This window comes from Lycium barbarum, chromosome 7, assembly GCF_019175385.1.
Source record: "Lycium barbarum isolate Lr01 chromosome 7, ASM1917538v2, whole genome shotgun sequence".
Taxonomy (NCBI): domain Eukaryota; kingdom Viridiplantae; phylum Streptophyta; class Magnoliopsida; order Solanales; family Solanaceae; genus Lycium; species Lycium barbarum.
The window spans coordinates 40,833,722-40,849,968 of NC_083343.1; the positions used below are offsets into that span (position 1 = coordinate 40,833,722).

General features: G+C 42.5%; 1 protein-coding gene across 1 annotated transcript; it reads right to left on the reverse strand.

The window, feature by feature from the left end:
* Window positions 1-3,785: 3,785 nt before the first annotated feature.
* LOC132601470 (uncharacterized) lies at window positions 3,786-15,893 on the reverse strand. The gene is made up of 4 exons (XM_060314549.1): window positions 15,747-15,893; window positions 14,849-15,032; window positions 7,871-9,238; window positions 3,786-3,962 (listed from the first exon to the last, which is right to left on the reverse strand). The coding sequence occupies exons 1-4, from the start codon at window positions 15,891-15,893 to the stop codon at window positions 3,934-3,936; spliced, it is 1,728 nt and encodes a 575-aa protein (XP_060170532.1). The 3' UTR covers window positions 3,786-3,933.
* Between the last annotated feature and the right edge of the window lie 354 nt (window positions 15,894-16,247).

Below are 16,247 nucleotides of genomic sequence, written 5' to 3' on the forward strand. Positions count from 1 at the left end.
AATATATTCAATTCTTTTCAAAAATGATATGCAACATGACAAGCTTTTTTGCGGGAAATAAACACTAAATAAACAGTTCATGCAAATACTCACACATTGGAATTCGAAGATCAACCATATAGTATAGATCCTTAATACGAGGGTCCCTAACACCTTCCCTAGGGGATCACCTGAACCCTTACCTAGAACTTTGGATTAAGAAGGATTTTTTCACTGCGTATGAATAAACCCTTCAAAACTGGTTTTCCTAATTTCCTAAAAATTAGGTGGCAACTCTTTTAAAATAAAGTCCGAAAGAGTACCAACGATTTCGAAGTAGCTTTTCTGAGCGCTAACCCCGCCCGCGAATATGTGAATCATTACGCTCATGACTTAGAGTTAGCGGTGGTAGTCTTTGCTTTGAAGAGTTTGAGACATTACCTGTATGGAGTTCATTGTGACGTATACACGGACCATCGTAGTCTTCAACATGTGTTTCGCCAAGGGGATCTGAATTTGAGGCTGTGTAGATGGATAGAGTTGCTCAAGGATTATGACATGATTAGTCTTTATCATCCGAGAAAGGCTAATGTGGTAGCTAATGCGTTGAGCCGAAAGGCAGTGAGTATGGGTAGCTTGGTGAGGTTGATTGTGGGAGAACATTCTTTAGCCAGGGAGGTTCATTGTTTGGCTAATGGTTTGGTAAGACTCGATATTTCAGAATCTCAAAGGTTCTAGCTTGTATTGAGGCAAGGTCATCTCTTTTGGAGTAGTTTAAGGCCCAGCAGTTTGAGGATATGAAATTGTGTAAGATTCGGGATAACGTGCTATGTGCGGATGCCAAAGGGGCTATTCTTGATAATGAGGGTGTTTTTTAGATTAAGGGGCGCATTTGCATTCCTAGAGTTGGTGATTTGTTTCAGTTGATCTTGAAGAAAGGTCACAGTTCCAAATATTCCATTCATCCTGGTGCTATAAAGATGTCTCGTGACTTGAGACAATATTACTAGTCTTGTAGGTTCAAGAGGGCCATAGTGTACTTCTTATCTCTGTGTTTGAATTGCCAGCAGGTAAAGTATGAGCACTAGCAACTGGGTGGTGTGACTCAGAGGATGCCCATTCTAGAGTTGAAGTGGGAGAGAATAGCTATGGATTTCGTGGTTGGTCTACCGAAGACTTAGGGCAAGTTTGATGCCATTTGGGTTATTGTTGATAGGTTGACTAAGTTTGCACACTTCATTCCAGTTCAGACTACCTACAACTCAGGGAAATTCGCCAAGATCTACATTATCGTCAAATTGCATTGTGTGCCCATTTCCATCATTTCAGACAGAGGCACTCAGTTCACTTCCCATTTCTGGAGGACTTTATAGAAGGAATTAGGGACTCAGGTGGGTCTTAGTGCAGCTTTCTAGCCGCAGAGCGACGGTCAGTCCTAGAGGACAAATTTTAAATGATATGCGGCGGGCCTGTGTAATGGACTTTGGTGGTCATTGGGACCAGTTCTTACCTTTGGCTGAGTTCGCATACAAAAAACAACAATTGTCACTTGAGCATTGGTATGGCCCCATTTGAGGTGTTATATGGTAGGAGATGTCATTCTTCGATTGGATGGTTTGATGCTTTTGAGGTGAGACCTTGGGGTATTGATTTATTAAGAGAGTCCTTAGAGAAGATGAAGTCGATTCAGGAAAAGCTTCTTGCTGCTCAGAGTAGACAAAAGAAGTAAGTGGATCGGAAGGTTCAGGATTTATAGTTCATGGTTGGTGATCAGGTTCTGTTGAAGGTTTCACCCATGAAGTGTGTGATGCGATTTGGAAAAAAAGGGCAAGTAAAGCTCGAGGTTTATCGACCCCTTTGAGCTTCTTCATCGTGTTGGTGTGGTGGTGTATGAGTTAGCTATGCCACCAAGTTTATCAGGTGTTGCCAACAAGTTTATCAGGTGTTCATCCAGTATTTCATGTGTCTATGTTGAAGAAATACCAATCTGACGGCTCTTATATCATCCATTGAGACTTGGTATTGTTTGTTCAGAATTTTTCCATCGAAGAAGAGACGGTAGAAATCTTGGATAGGCAAATGTGGAAGTCGAGATCAAAAAGATAGCTTCAGTTAAGGTGAAATGGAAGCACTGTCCAATTAAGGAGGCAACATGGGAGATCAAGGCCGATATGTGTGGGAGATATCCCTAGCTCTTTACCGAACCAGGTACTTTTCCTTCATTTAATTTCTTCTCCGTTCGAGGATGAATAGTTATTTATTAGTATCTGATGTAACTACCCGTTTGGTCAATTAGCAATTTTGACCTTTTTAACCCTGTTAACCCTTCCCCTAGTTTTGTTAGAGCATGTTTGACTTATGAGGAAAGGTGGAATGGTTCCCCAGGTAGGAAAGGTGGAACGGTTCCCCAAGTGGTTGGGTGAGTCTTAGTTAAAATTGAGGAAACTAGAGGCTTAAAGTGAAAAAACTTTGACAAATAGTTGACTTTTGGGTAATTTTGTCGATTCAATAAGATCAGGAGAGTTGTTTATAACTTGGAGGGGTGGTTAGTTCGGTTCTCCAAGCACTCAGGAGCATTTTGGTCACTTGGATGGAAAGTTGCTTTTAGGATTTTAGGGGTTGACTAGGTTATGGTGACCTCTATTAGGAATTTCTGAGGGAACGGGTGAGCTCGTAGCGTGTTTATAGAGTGGTATGCAAGTTTGGTTTGCAACCGAGGGGTTTTGGATGAGTTTTGGGTTTGGGTTGGACTTGGTGAAAAGCTAGATTTTCCTGATTTCTTGTGTTCCGCTTCTGCAGATGTGGGTTCGCATCTGCGGGCCTGCCTATGCGGGACTTGGCCAGCAGATGTGAGGAAATGAGGTGGAAAATGGCCCCACTTATGAGAGCAGTTCTTCGCAGAGGTGAGTCTGCGTCTACGATCAATGTGTTTGGGGACCCGAGAATCGCTGATCAGAAACCTTGTATTCCCAATTTCGAACCATGTCTTCTCATTCACTAAATTGGTGACCTAGAGAGTATTTGGGGGTAATTTTGAGGAGCTTTGAGAGGATTCTTCCTTTGGGTAAGCTTTCTATTTATTTATCTTGTTATGTTGTCATTAATGGTGTGGAAAATTGCCACGACCCAACCCGCCATGACTGGCACCTACACTAACTCCTAGTGGGCAAACCAATGAGTAAGTCATCTATTCATTCAAGTCCATTTTTATACTAACCAATTCAATCAGTTATTAACCATTCGAGCACAAGATAAATCGAAATTTAGTCATGCCATAAAATAATGAAGTAAATGCGGAAGTCCTAACTATTACAACCCCAAAATCCGAAGTCACTGTACAAGGACTCTAATCCAAAACATGTCTAAGGAATGTAAGCTGTCTAAATAAATAACCAACAATGTATGGATTAGAAATAGACATCAGAAAAGAAGATCTCCGGGTAGCCTGACATGGATAGCAGCTCACCATAAATCTGTCAGCAAACGGCCTCAACGCTAGATATGAGGTCGGGTAGCAGTCTCTGGATCACAATCTGCCCTCAAAAGAATGCAGCAATGTAGTATCAGTACAAACACTATATACCGGTCGATATTATAGGCTGACCAAGATTAGTATCATGCATGTCACGACCCGACTAGGGGCCGTGACGAGTACCCGATACTTGTACCGAGCACCCCTTAGCTATCTTATATAAACAGTGCCATATATTTTTTTTTGAAACATAAACTGGCAAACATAGTTAATACTTTAGACAACAACATTATCATGCCAAACATCCTAAATCTACTGTACCCGACTGACTGTACATATCTGTCTACGAGCCTCTAGACATAGTATACTTATACATAGAAAGGGCCGAGTACTATCGTGCCCGAATATACATATACAGAATAGTACCGCTGAGATAAAGCTCCGGAACAACTGGAGCACTGTGGGGTACTGCTGGTAAGCTCCTAAAGATCGCGTCCACCTGTCTGCTGACCTGCGTGGCATGAACGCAGCGCCCACAAGAAGGGACGTCAGTACGAATAATGTACCGAGTATGTAAGGCATGGAAAATAATACAAGCAGTAATATAGAGCATGATTAACAACATCAGGGAGTCATAGGATCGATAATGCGGCAAGAAAATAACCTGCACTTAGCGAGGCCCCTTCTCGGGCCGGCTGTCATATGGACTTGTCTTTCTCTTTTTACAACGTTTCTTTTCTGCAGACATAGGAACTAGGGTTTATATCATGTTACGCTTTATCGTGTTACGCCCTGCACTATCGTAGTGTATCGCATCCTATCATATCGTAGCTGGTCATGTCACGGGTATGATATCCTAACGCATCATGTCATAGCATAGCGTGTCATAGCATATCGCGTCATAGTATGGCTTATCGTATCATATCATAGCTTATCATGTCATAGCATAGTCTGTCCTATCATAGCATAGCTTAGTGTATCATAGCATTTCATGTCATAGCGTATCATAGCATATCATGTCATAGCGTATCATAGCATATCATGTCTGGTCATGACATGGTAGGTCATATCATAGCACCGAACAATGTCGGCTCACCCACATGGCGCCGATGTAGATATATATAAATCGGCTCTCCCATATATCCCGCGTCCGGGCACCCCGCGTCCGGGATGATAAACCAGCTGATCAGGTGGTAGTGAACATATTTCCCTCCCTTTCCCCCATATATCCTTTTCCCCCAGCCCAGGTTCATATACATAGCTTGTATACATATACATATCTTATATACATTTACTTATCTTATATACATATACGTACTTCATATACTTATATCTTTCTTATATACATATGCATGTTTCATATAATTATACATCATATAAGCACACGAGGGAGCCCAAGGAAAATCATATATCCATCGGAGTGACGTAAGGTCGGTGACCTCCGATTTAATTATGGAATGCTAATTATAGTTTTGTCTCACCTTGGAAGAACGAGTATCTTAAGGTAGGACTAACAACGGAGAATAATAGTAAAGTAGACGTAAAATAGGATCGGGGCATCATCGATGTAATTTCACAGGCTTTGAAATCCTTTAGAAAATAAAGTCGTAGCTTGGAGATATAAATAAGTTTCAAAATTTAATTTAACACTTTCATGTTTGCGTAAGATACTTAGCTTAGTCGTCTTAGTCATAGAGTCGTTCCGGTAGTACGTATCATAGGCGTTCCTTTTTTTTTCTAACGTCATGGTCATTATTATCATCCTGGGGGCATCCTCGTTAGGGGAATCATAGTACTTACCATTTGGTAACAAGATCGGGATCAAAGGTCCCCTTCGGATTCACTTTAAGTACATCCACTAAGACTTTTAGGAAAGTCCGGGAGTAACGGGCCCACCTCGGGCCGGATGAGGTAGCGTGTACTATTTACATGTATTACATGTCATGTCATTACTTGTGGGGGTTCTAGGGTGATCGGGTCCCATTTACGCAAGTTATAGAGGTCTAGGAGGTCTTCCTATCATTTTACGCACTTTCTACTTCAATTCCATTGAATGAAAAGTTGAAAACTTTAGGTGCGGATTCCGGGGATTAGGGTTGTCCCCGAGGCTTGTACCCGACTTATTATATCTAGGACATGCCATACAAAGAAGGGTGAAGCCTTACATACCTTTTTCCGCTCCTTTAGCTACTCCAATTTCGCGTCACAAGGTCGTCAAAATCTGCAATTTGGTCAAGTTTACCAAAACTTTCATTAGTACACTTTGAGTTAGAATCTTAAGGAAGGACTTTGCTACCGAAATTTTGGCAGCATTTCCTCTGTAAATATACCATCCTCGACATTCAATTTCATCAAATTTTCATCAAACACCACTCGGGAATTCAAACCCGGCCAAACGGTTAACAAAATTCGACAATCACACTAGCGCTTCACATATTCCAATTCAGGCACATAATATCAATTTGCCACTTTCTTCAAAGCCATACAACTTCAATGAGTACAATATCAACCTTATAATATACATTCCGACAATCCCATACTAACGTCATTGTCATTCATACATACAAAGAGACATCATATTCCATTCATATAACTCCTAAACAAGTCTCTAATTGCAACAACTTCACAAAAATTATTAAGCATTCGTTAGCGACAAGGATCCACAACCCAACAATCAAGCTACTAATAACATTAATTCACTCTTTCTCTACACAACAACAACACACACACACGGTCACCACACACACTACACCACACGGCTTCAACCTCATGCACACACAACTACAATCTCTCCAAAATCATTCAACTTCCACTTTTCACATAACATTCCCAAAATAATAACCAAAAACTAATCCAATTAATTGAAGCATGGTTCCTATACCTATGTAGAGGTACACGGCCACATACTATTTCCCTCTACTTCATGAGTTTCATCCATTTTGGCATACAACAACACATATAAACCTTCATAACACACAAAACAAGATTAAAAACTCACCTTTCTTCTTCAACTCCTCAACTTGCTTAATTCTTGGAAACTTGGAGGATCTTGAATCTTTCTTGCTCCAAAGACTACTCCACCTTGTTAAGCACTCTTTGCTTGGTAGGAAATGATTTTTAGGGGAATTTTATCAATTTTTCTTGGAAAATTTATCTATGGCCGAAACCTAGCTTGGTTTTTCTCCTTCAAGTTTCTTCTTGAACTTTCTTAAGTTATGGAGGAAAATGAGGATAACCATCTTATTTATCCATGTATTTTAATTTCCCATGGGCTTTGGGCCATGAACATGGCCGGTTGGGCTCTCTTCTTTGGATTAAAATTTCAAGCCCAACTTTATTTTGGGCTAGCTCTTGAAATTAATGAAACACATTTTTTTTTTTCCAACTTCCAATTTTGCCCTTCGTCTTCCTTCATATTTTCACGAGTCATGTCGTGGATTCCCCTTATGCTCTTGACCTCTCTCATTATTTCCACTTCTAGACTCTTCATAAATAACTCAAATGCCAAACACAATAAAATGTAGCCTTGCTTGTCGTCTTCCCGCGATTGTCTTGAATTATCCAATTGCATAAAACGCGGGGTATAACATCCTCCCCCGCTTTAGAACATTCGTCCTCGAATGTTGAACTGGCCTCATAGCATAGTATTATACTTCGGGGAGGTCTCCTTCGCAGATGCCTCGTGTCACTTAGCATGTCCATCTTAGAAGCTTAGGTTGCCCTCTTTGCGATCTTCGCAGTTGTGCTTCTTCCTTCGTGACGTCTACTGTGTCAATTCCCTCACTAGAAATATTCCTGTATATTACCATATTAGGGATTCCTTGCCTTAGCTAATGTGGGCTCAATATCGGTCTCACCCTGTGACCTCTGTACTTTCCTCCTTTATTCCCAAAGCTTCCTGTTATCATGGCTCCCCTTTTCTTCTGTTATCTTAGTTCGTCTCGGCCTATATGACCCATGTGGGGTTTCTAACCACTTTCCACACCCCTAATTTAATCTGGGTGACTTACTTTTTCACTCGTCTCTTATTTCCACATTTACGAAATTCTCAGCATATTTCCCAGGGGGTCACCCATCATGGAATTACTCCCACCTGAGCACGCTTAACCTTGAAACTTTGATGCATTTCAGCGTTTCAGTGTTAGTATTTTTACTTCCGCTTCCCCGTACTACCTCTAGCACCTAATATGGGGTAAGTTGGGGTCTCGACAATGTTCAAACGCACTTGTAGCGCGTGTTTCCCTTTTAATGACTATTTTAGCCTTCGAGGTCACTACTATTCACTTTTTACCTGCGTGGGTGGCTATTCTCCGCTCTAATTTCCAAATTCCTAGTATGTTCGGCAATACAAAGGCAGGGTAGGATAAGATAGAATTCGAATCAATTAATGCACATATTATAGAAAATGCCGAAAAGTACCTGTGGCCGCGTCCGCGGGAGGCTCAGGGTCCTGTCGTCCTGTCAGTGCATATATACGGTGTGGAGGACCGGCTAAACTAGGTGCCCCTCCTCTACCTCGGCCGCGGCCCGTTGGGGCCTGAGAAATCTGTCCACGAGGGCGCACGGTTGACGATGAACCGATCGCTGATCCGGCTGGCTGAGTTCTGCCCCCCTCATTCCGTAGCGGACAATCTCGCATCAAATGGTCGGCCCGTCCACAAGCATAGCACGCACCTGTATCCCGGTAACACTGTCCTGAGTGTGGCCTGCCACACCGAGTACACCGTGGCGGGGGTGGCATCATTCTACTGGAATCATCTCTATACTGGTATCCCGGAGCTCTGGTGCTCTGCCCTGCCCCCGAATCCGTAGGACGGTCAAATCCCCTATCTGCAACTCGAGGAGGTGCACTGGCTACCGGCTGGTCTGAGTACCCGAATTGCCCCTGTGTCTGTCCCCCTCTATACTCACTTCTGGTCCTGGAAAACCTGCCTCTCTTTCGGGAACCCCTGTCTGGATAGCGCTCTTCTCTCCGCGGCTGATATTGCTCCTCCAGATTTTGGGCGTGGGCCTGGATACGGGTAATAGTCATCCCGTCCTGGAGTGAGGCCGTCAAGCATTCTTTAACCAAATGTGGCCCTAGCCCACTCACGAAACGGTGCACATGATCTCCCCTATCTGCTATCATAGCTGGGGCATATCTGGCCAGTGAGTTGAAACGAAGACTGTATTCCCGAACACTCATATTTCCCTGTCTAAGGTTCAGGAACATATCGGCTCGAGCCCGTCGAACCTCTGGCGGTAGGAAATGTCGTAGGAAAGCCTCAGTGAACTCCTGCCAAACCGGAGGGGGTGCATTTGCTCCCCTCGAGGATATCCAACTGCTGTACCATAGGACTGCCACATCCCGCAGCCTGTATGAAGCCAACTCTACGGACTCTGTGTCAGAAGCATGTATAATCCTCAGAGTCCGCAGCATCTCATCTATAAAGTTCTGCGGGTCCTCCTCTGGCTTTGATCCATAAAACTCTGGAGGCCTCAAAGTGATAAAGTCGCGAGCCCTTGCGCTTACCGCCCTGTCTCCCGGGTCCACATCTTGTCGCTGAGCCTGTGCGGCAACTAACTGGGTCAATAGCTGGATGGCCTCTGCCATCTGCTGGCCCGGAGCTGCTGGTGGTGGGACTGGAGCTGGAGCTCTTCCCTGCTCTGCCGGTGCAGGGGGGATAGGAGCAGTCTGAGGGGGAGCTGCATTATGAGACTCTCCTTCTTCTAGCTCCCGCTCGATCCTACTACCGGGCACCCTCTTGCCCTTCTCGGCTGCCGTAGCCTTTCTCTTCGGCGGCATTACTGAAATCATAGCATTGGATTAGGAAAAAGGAATATGGAAACCTACCAGCATAGCTCTATCGCACGATCTTAGGATACAAGGAAGGTCACATTCCCTAAATGCCCTGTAGCTTCCTGTCTATAAGTATGGCGCGCTACACACCCATAGACAAGACTCTACTGGACACGGCTCGTAGACAAACCCTAGGACCGAACTGCTCTGATACCACTTCTGTCACGACCCGACTAGGGGCCGTGACGAGTACCCGATACTTGTACCGAGCACCCCTTAGCTATCTTATATAAACAGTGCCATATATTTTTTTTTGAAACATAAACTGGCAAACATAGTTAATACTTTAGACAACAACATTATCATGCCAAACATCCTAAATCTACTGTACCCGACTGACTGTACATATCTGTCTACGAGCCTCTAGACATAGTATACTTATACATAGAAAGGGCCGAGTACTATCGTGCCCGAATATACATATACAGAATAGTACCGCTGAGATAAAGCTCCGGAACAACTGGAGCACTGTGGGGTACTGCTGGTAAGCTCCTAAAGATCGCGTCCACCTGTCTGCTGACCTGCGTGGCATGAACGCAGCGCCCACAAGAAGGGACGTCAGTACGAATAATGTACCGAGTATGTAAGGCATGGAAAATAATACAAGCAGTAATATAGAGCATGATTAACAACATCAGGGAGTCATAGGATCGATAATGCGGCAAGAAAATAACCTGCACTTAGCGAGGCCCCTTCTCGGGCCGGCTGTCATATGGACTTGTCTTTCTCTTTTTACAACGTTTCTTTTCTGCAGACATAGGAACTAGGGTTTATATCATGTTACGCTTTATCGTGTTACGCCCTGCACTATCGTAGTGTATCGCATCCTATCATATCGTAGCTGGTCATGTCACGGGTATGATATCCTAACGCATCATGTCATAGCATAGCGTGTCATAGCATATCGCGTCATAGTATGGCTTATCGTATCATATCATAGCTTATCATGTCATAGCATAGTCTGTCCTATCATAGCATAGCTTAGTGTATCATAGCATTTCATGTCATAGCGTATCATAGCATATCATGTCATAGCGTATCATAGCATATCATGTCTGGTCATGACATGGTAGGTCATATCATAGCACCGAACAATGTCGGCTCACCCACATGGCGCCGATGTAGATATATATAAATCGGCTCTCCCATATATCCCGCGTCCGGGCACCCCGCGTCCGGGATGATAAACCAGCTGATCAGGTGGTAGTGAACATATTTCCCTCCCTTTCCCCCATATATCCTTTTCCCCCAGCCCAGGTTCATATACATAGCTTGTATACATATACATATCTTATATACATTTACTTATCTTATATACATATACGTACTTCATATACTTATATCTTTCTTATATACATATGCATGTTTCATATAATTATACATCATATAAGCACACGAGGGAGCCCAAGGAAAATCATATATCCATCGGAGTGACGTAAGGTCGGTGACCTCCGATTTAATTATGGAATGCTAATTATAGTTTTGTCTCACCTTGGAAGAACGAGTATCTTAAGGTAGGACTAACAACGGAGAATAATAGTAAAGTAGACGTAAAATAGGATCGGGGCATCATCGATGTAATTTCACAGGCTTTGAAATCCTTTAGAAAATAAAGTCGTAGCTTGGAGATATAAATAAGTTTCAAAATTTAATTTAACACTTTCATGTTTGCGTAAGATACTTAGCTTAGTCGTCTTAGTCATAGAGTCGTTCCGGTAGTACGTATCATAGGCGTTCCTTTTTTTTTCTAACGTCATGGTCATTATTATCATCCTGGGGGCATCCTCGTTAGGGGAATCATAGTACTTACCATTTGGTAACAAGATCGGGATCAAAGGTCCCCTTCGGATTCACTTTAAGTACATCCACTAAGACTTTTAGGAAAGTCCGGGAGTAACGGGCCCACCTCGGGCCGGATGAGGTAGCGTGTACTATTTACATGTATTACATGTCATGTCATTACTTGTGGGGGTTCTAGGGTGATCGGGTCCCATTTACGCAAGTTATAGAGGTCTAGGAGGTCTTCCTATCATTTTACGCACTTTCTACTTCAATTCCATTGAATGAAAAGTTGAAAACTTTAGGTGCGGATTCCGGGGATTAGGGTTGTCCCCGAGGCTTGTACCCGACTTATTATATCTAGGACATGCCATACAAAGAAGGGTGAAGCCTTACATACCTTTTTCCGCTCCTTTAGCTACTCCAATTTCGCGTCACAAGGTCGTCAAAATCTGCAATTTGGTCAAGTTTACCAAAACTTTCATTAGTACACTTTGAGTTAGAATCTTAAGGAAGGACTTTGCTACCGAAATTTCGGCAGCATTTCCTCTGTAAATATACCATCCTCGACATTCAATTTCATCAAATTTTCATCAAACACCACTCGGGAATTCAAACCCGGCCAAACGGTTAACAAAATTCGACAATCACACTAGCGCTTCACATATTCCAATTCAGGCACATAATATCAATTTGCCACTTTCTTCAAAGCCATACAACTTCAATGAGTACAATATCAACCTTATAATATACATTCCGACAATCCCATACTAACGTCATTGTCATTCATACATACAAAGAGACATCATATTCCATTCATATAACTCCTAAACAAGTCTCTAATTGCAACAACTTCACAAAAATTATTAAGCATTCGTTAGCGACAAGGATCCACAACCCAACAATCAAGCTACTAATAACATTAATTCACTCTTTCTCTACACAACAACAACACACACACACGGTCACCACACACACTACACCACACGGCTTCAACCTCATGCACACACAACTACAATCTCTCCAAAATCATTCAACTTCCACTTTTCACATAACATTCCCAAAATAATAACCAAAAACTAATCCAATTAATTGAAGCATGGTTCCTATACCTATGTAGAGGTACACGGCCACATACTATTTCCCTCTACTTCATGAGTTTCATCCATTTTGGCATACAACAACACATATAAACCTTCATAACACACAAAACAAGATTAAAAACTCACCTTTCTTCTTCAACTCCTCAACTTGCTTAATTCTTGGAAACTTGGAGGATCTTGAATCTTTCTTGCTCCAAAGACTACTCCACCTTGTTAAGCACTCTTTGCTTGGTAGGAAATGATTTTTAGGGGAATTTTATCAATTTTTCTTGGAAAATTTATCTATGGCCGAAACCTAGCTTGGTTTTTCTCCTTCAAGTTTCTTCTTGAACTTTCTTAAGTTATGGAGGAAAATGAGGATAACCATCTTATTTATCCATGTATTTTAATTTCCCATGGGCTTTGGGCCATGAACATGGCCGGTTGGGCTCTCTTCTTTGGATTAAAATTTCAAGCCCAACTTTATTTTGGGCTAGCTCTTGAAATTAATGAAACACATTTTTTTTTTTTTTCCAACTTCCAATTTTGCCCTTCGTCTTCCTTCATATTTTCACGAGTCATGTCGTGGATTCCCCTTATGCTCTTGACCTCTCTCATTATTTCCACTTCTAGACTCTTCATAAATAACTCAAATGCCAAACACAATAAAATGTAGCCTTGCTTGTCGTCTTCCCGCGATTGTCTTGAATTATCCAATTGCATAAAACGCGGGGTATAACAATGCATACATCATAAAATCAATAAAATAGATAAGCCAGCCAAAAACACATAATCAATTAACCCAATCAACAGGACAACCAAGGATATTAACAATCAAGTCACCCAATGATATCAAGAGTCAAATCAACGGAAGCAAGCAACGAAAATAAGTCTACCAACAATAACCATATACACGCTGTACACACATGCTAACTGATGTCATTGCTCAGTAGTCATGACCTACAGGGGACCCATGGTATCCACGTACCACTCGTTCCGGACTCACTCTTAGGACCTGAGCTCACAACTAGGCCATATCCTCACCCCCTGTCAAATATGCCTGTTCATAACTAGGCCTCATCCTCACCCCCGGTCAAATGAGCCTTCTAATATATATATATATATATATGTATGTATCCGTATCTAGTGTCACATTATTTTTAATAATCAAATTATCATTTGTATCTCAATTCCACTAAGACGATCATATTGACTTCTCATCACAACTCCATCAACCTGTAAGTTCCAACATAAGGAATAGTGGCACGAAGCCCACATAATAACTCAATCAAAGGCATATAGGAAGTTCAACTAAACACAATCATGTTTGAAGACTAGCCATGCTTTCTCCTATCAATTTCACAATACATACAATCAACTAATCAAAGTCTAACTCAAGTAGACTGTAACCTACCTCGAATATAGAGCTGGAACAATGCAGATTACTCTGCTACTACCTTTCCCTTCCGTAAAACCTCGAAACACTCAAAGTCTAGCAATTAGAATGATAAATAAGTCATAATTACTCTAGTCACAAAATCAATTCAAGAACACCCTTCCCTTTAGCCCCATTCCAATGGGTGAATGATATCTAGGTGTAAATTAACCTAACATTTGCCTTAGCAACCACCAATTATCAATTTATAAGGATATTTAATCAAAACATCTATTACAAGCAGTTTCCATGTTCAAGCTACCATTTTTATGAAACCCTGAGTCTCAATTCACTTAGTTCATGACTCTAATGGTTCAATTCTTGACTAAAAGTTGATAACCCAAGCCATTAGATGATAAACACATGATACAATCATAACCCATCAACTATAGAAAGCCTATTAGGTTCTAGGGTTACTATTTCTAATTCACCATTGTAGACCCATAAAAGGGATGATAATCATGAAGATGATAACGTAATGATGGAAGGAATGGTTGAGACTTACCTCTCAAGGATATTCTTTCCCTATCTTGGAATTTCGCCCTAGGTGCTTATGGGAAACTGTTTTGGAGTTTTGTGAACAAAGAATTCGGAACTAAGTGCTTAAAAGCCGACATTCTGCTCCTGTCTACCGCTGCGGCTGTCAAATCGCTGTAGCGGTCTCGCTATAGCGGCCAAGTGCCCACTATCGCGGACCATACTAACCCTGTCATTCGCCATGGTTGTCCTGATCCCGCTATAGTGACATCACCATAGCGGTCCAGTGCCCGCCATATCGGACCTATAAAAATCCGACTGACCGCTGTGGCGAGAAGTTGGCAGCTATAGAGGTCCCGCCGCAATGGCACTTCCTCCGCTGCAGCGGTGCTACTGAACCAGTATGCTCGCTAATTTCACTGGTTTTCAGCTCTATCACCCAACATTTCATCCGAGGCCTCACAAACACAAACAAAACAAGCATATAGACATAAAAACACCATACGAACTAACTCGTGGCCTCAGAATTCCCAACGGAGTTCTAATTTCTTACGTTACCCCCAATGTACTCAACATAATCAAAGAACAATAAAAAACAAGTCAAATTTCAATTCTTAGACTTAGATAATCGAGTTCCTATTAGCTCGTTCTAACCTTGGGAAGATTCTATTTAGTAGGGTGATCCTATGCTTTCCATAACGACTAGGAGGGTCCTTACACCAGATACCAATTGAAACACCGTTTGTCCCCGAACGGACAAGGATGAGGAATCTAGGAAAAGTTACCTGACTCGGAGAAAAGCTGAGGATACTGGCTACGCATATCCGATTCTTTTTCCCAAGTTGCTTCCTCCACCGGGCGATTCTTCCACTGAACTTTCACGGAAGCTATTTTCTTGGACCTCAATTTGCGAACATCCCTATCTAAGATAGCAACAAGCTCTTCCTCATATGTCACGTTCTCATCTAACTAGACTGAATCCCAACGGATTATGTACAAACCATCGCCGTGGTACCTCTTCAACATCGAAACGTGAAATACCGGATGAACGCCTGATAGACCCGGAGGTAAAGCAAACTCATAAGCTATCTCCTCCATACGCTTGAGAATCTCAAATGGCCTAATGTACCTTGGGCTAAGCTTGCCCTTCTTCCCAAGCCTCATCACACCCTTCATGGGTGAGACTTTCAACAACACTTGCTCTCCCTCCCCAAACATAAGATCTCGGACCTTACGGTCCGCATACTCCTTTTCCCTACTCTGGGCTGCCAGAAGCGTAGCTTGAATCAACTTCACCTTCTCTAGGGACTCTCTCAGAAGATCCGTACTCCAAGGTCTCATCTCAAACGCATCAAACCAACCAATGGGAGACCTATATCCTCTCCCATATAACACCTCAAATGGAGCCATGTCGATGCTCGAGTGGTAGCTATTATTATATGCAAACTCAGCCAATAATAAGAACTAATCCCAATGACCACTAAAGTCTATCACACAGGCCCGAAGCATATCCTCAAGAACCTAAATGGTCCGCTCGGTCTGCCCGTTAGTCTGAGGGTGGAAAGCTGTACTAAGGTCCAACCTAGTACCCTATTCCTCATGCAAATGCTCCCAAAATCGAGATGTGAACGTCATGCCCCTGTCAGACACGATGGAGATAGGAACCCCATGTAGCCTAACCACCTCACGAATGTAGATCTTGGCCAATTTCTTCGCGTCATAAGTTATCTGCACTGGAATGAAATGGGCAGACTTAGTCAACCTTTCAACAATAACCCAGAAAGGATCAAACTTCTCTAACGTTTTCGGAAGACCAACCACGAAATCCATTGCTATTCTTTCCCACTTCCACTAAGGAATAGGGATCCTCCGAAGTGTACCCCCAGGTTTCTGATGCTCATACTTCACCTGTTTGCAGTTCAAACACTGAGCAACAAACTCCACTATATCACGCTTCATCCAAGTCCACTAGTAGTGTTGCGTCAAATTGCGGTACATCTTAGTAGAGCTATGATGAACGAAATACCTTAAACTGTGAGCCACTGTTTGAATAGTCTTAATCAAATCACCCACACGTGGCATGCAAACTCACGCTTTAATCAGCAGCACCCCCTCTTTGTAAATCACAGCCTCCTTGGCCTCACCACCTAACACCCTGTCACGAATTTTACACAACTTGGCATC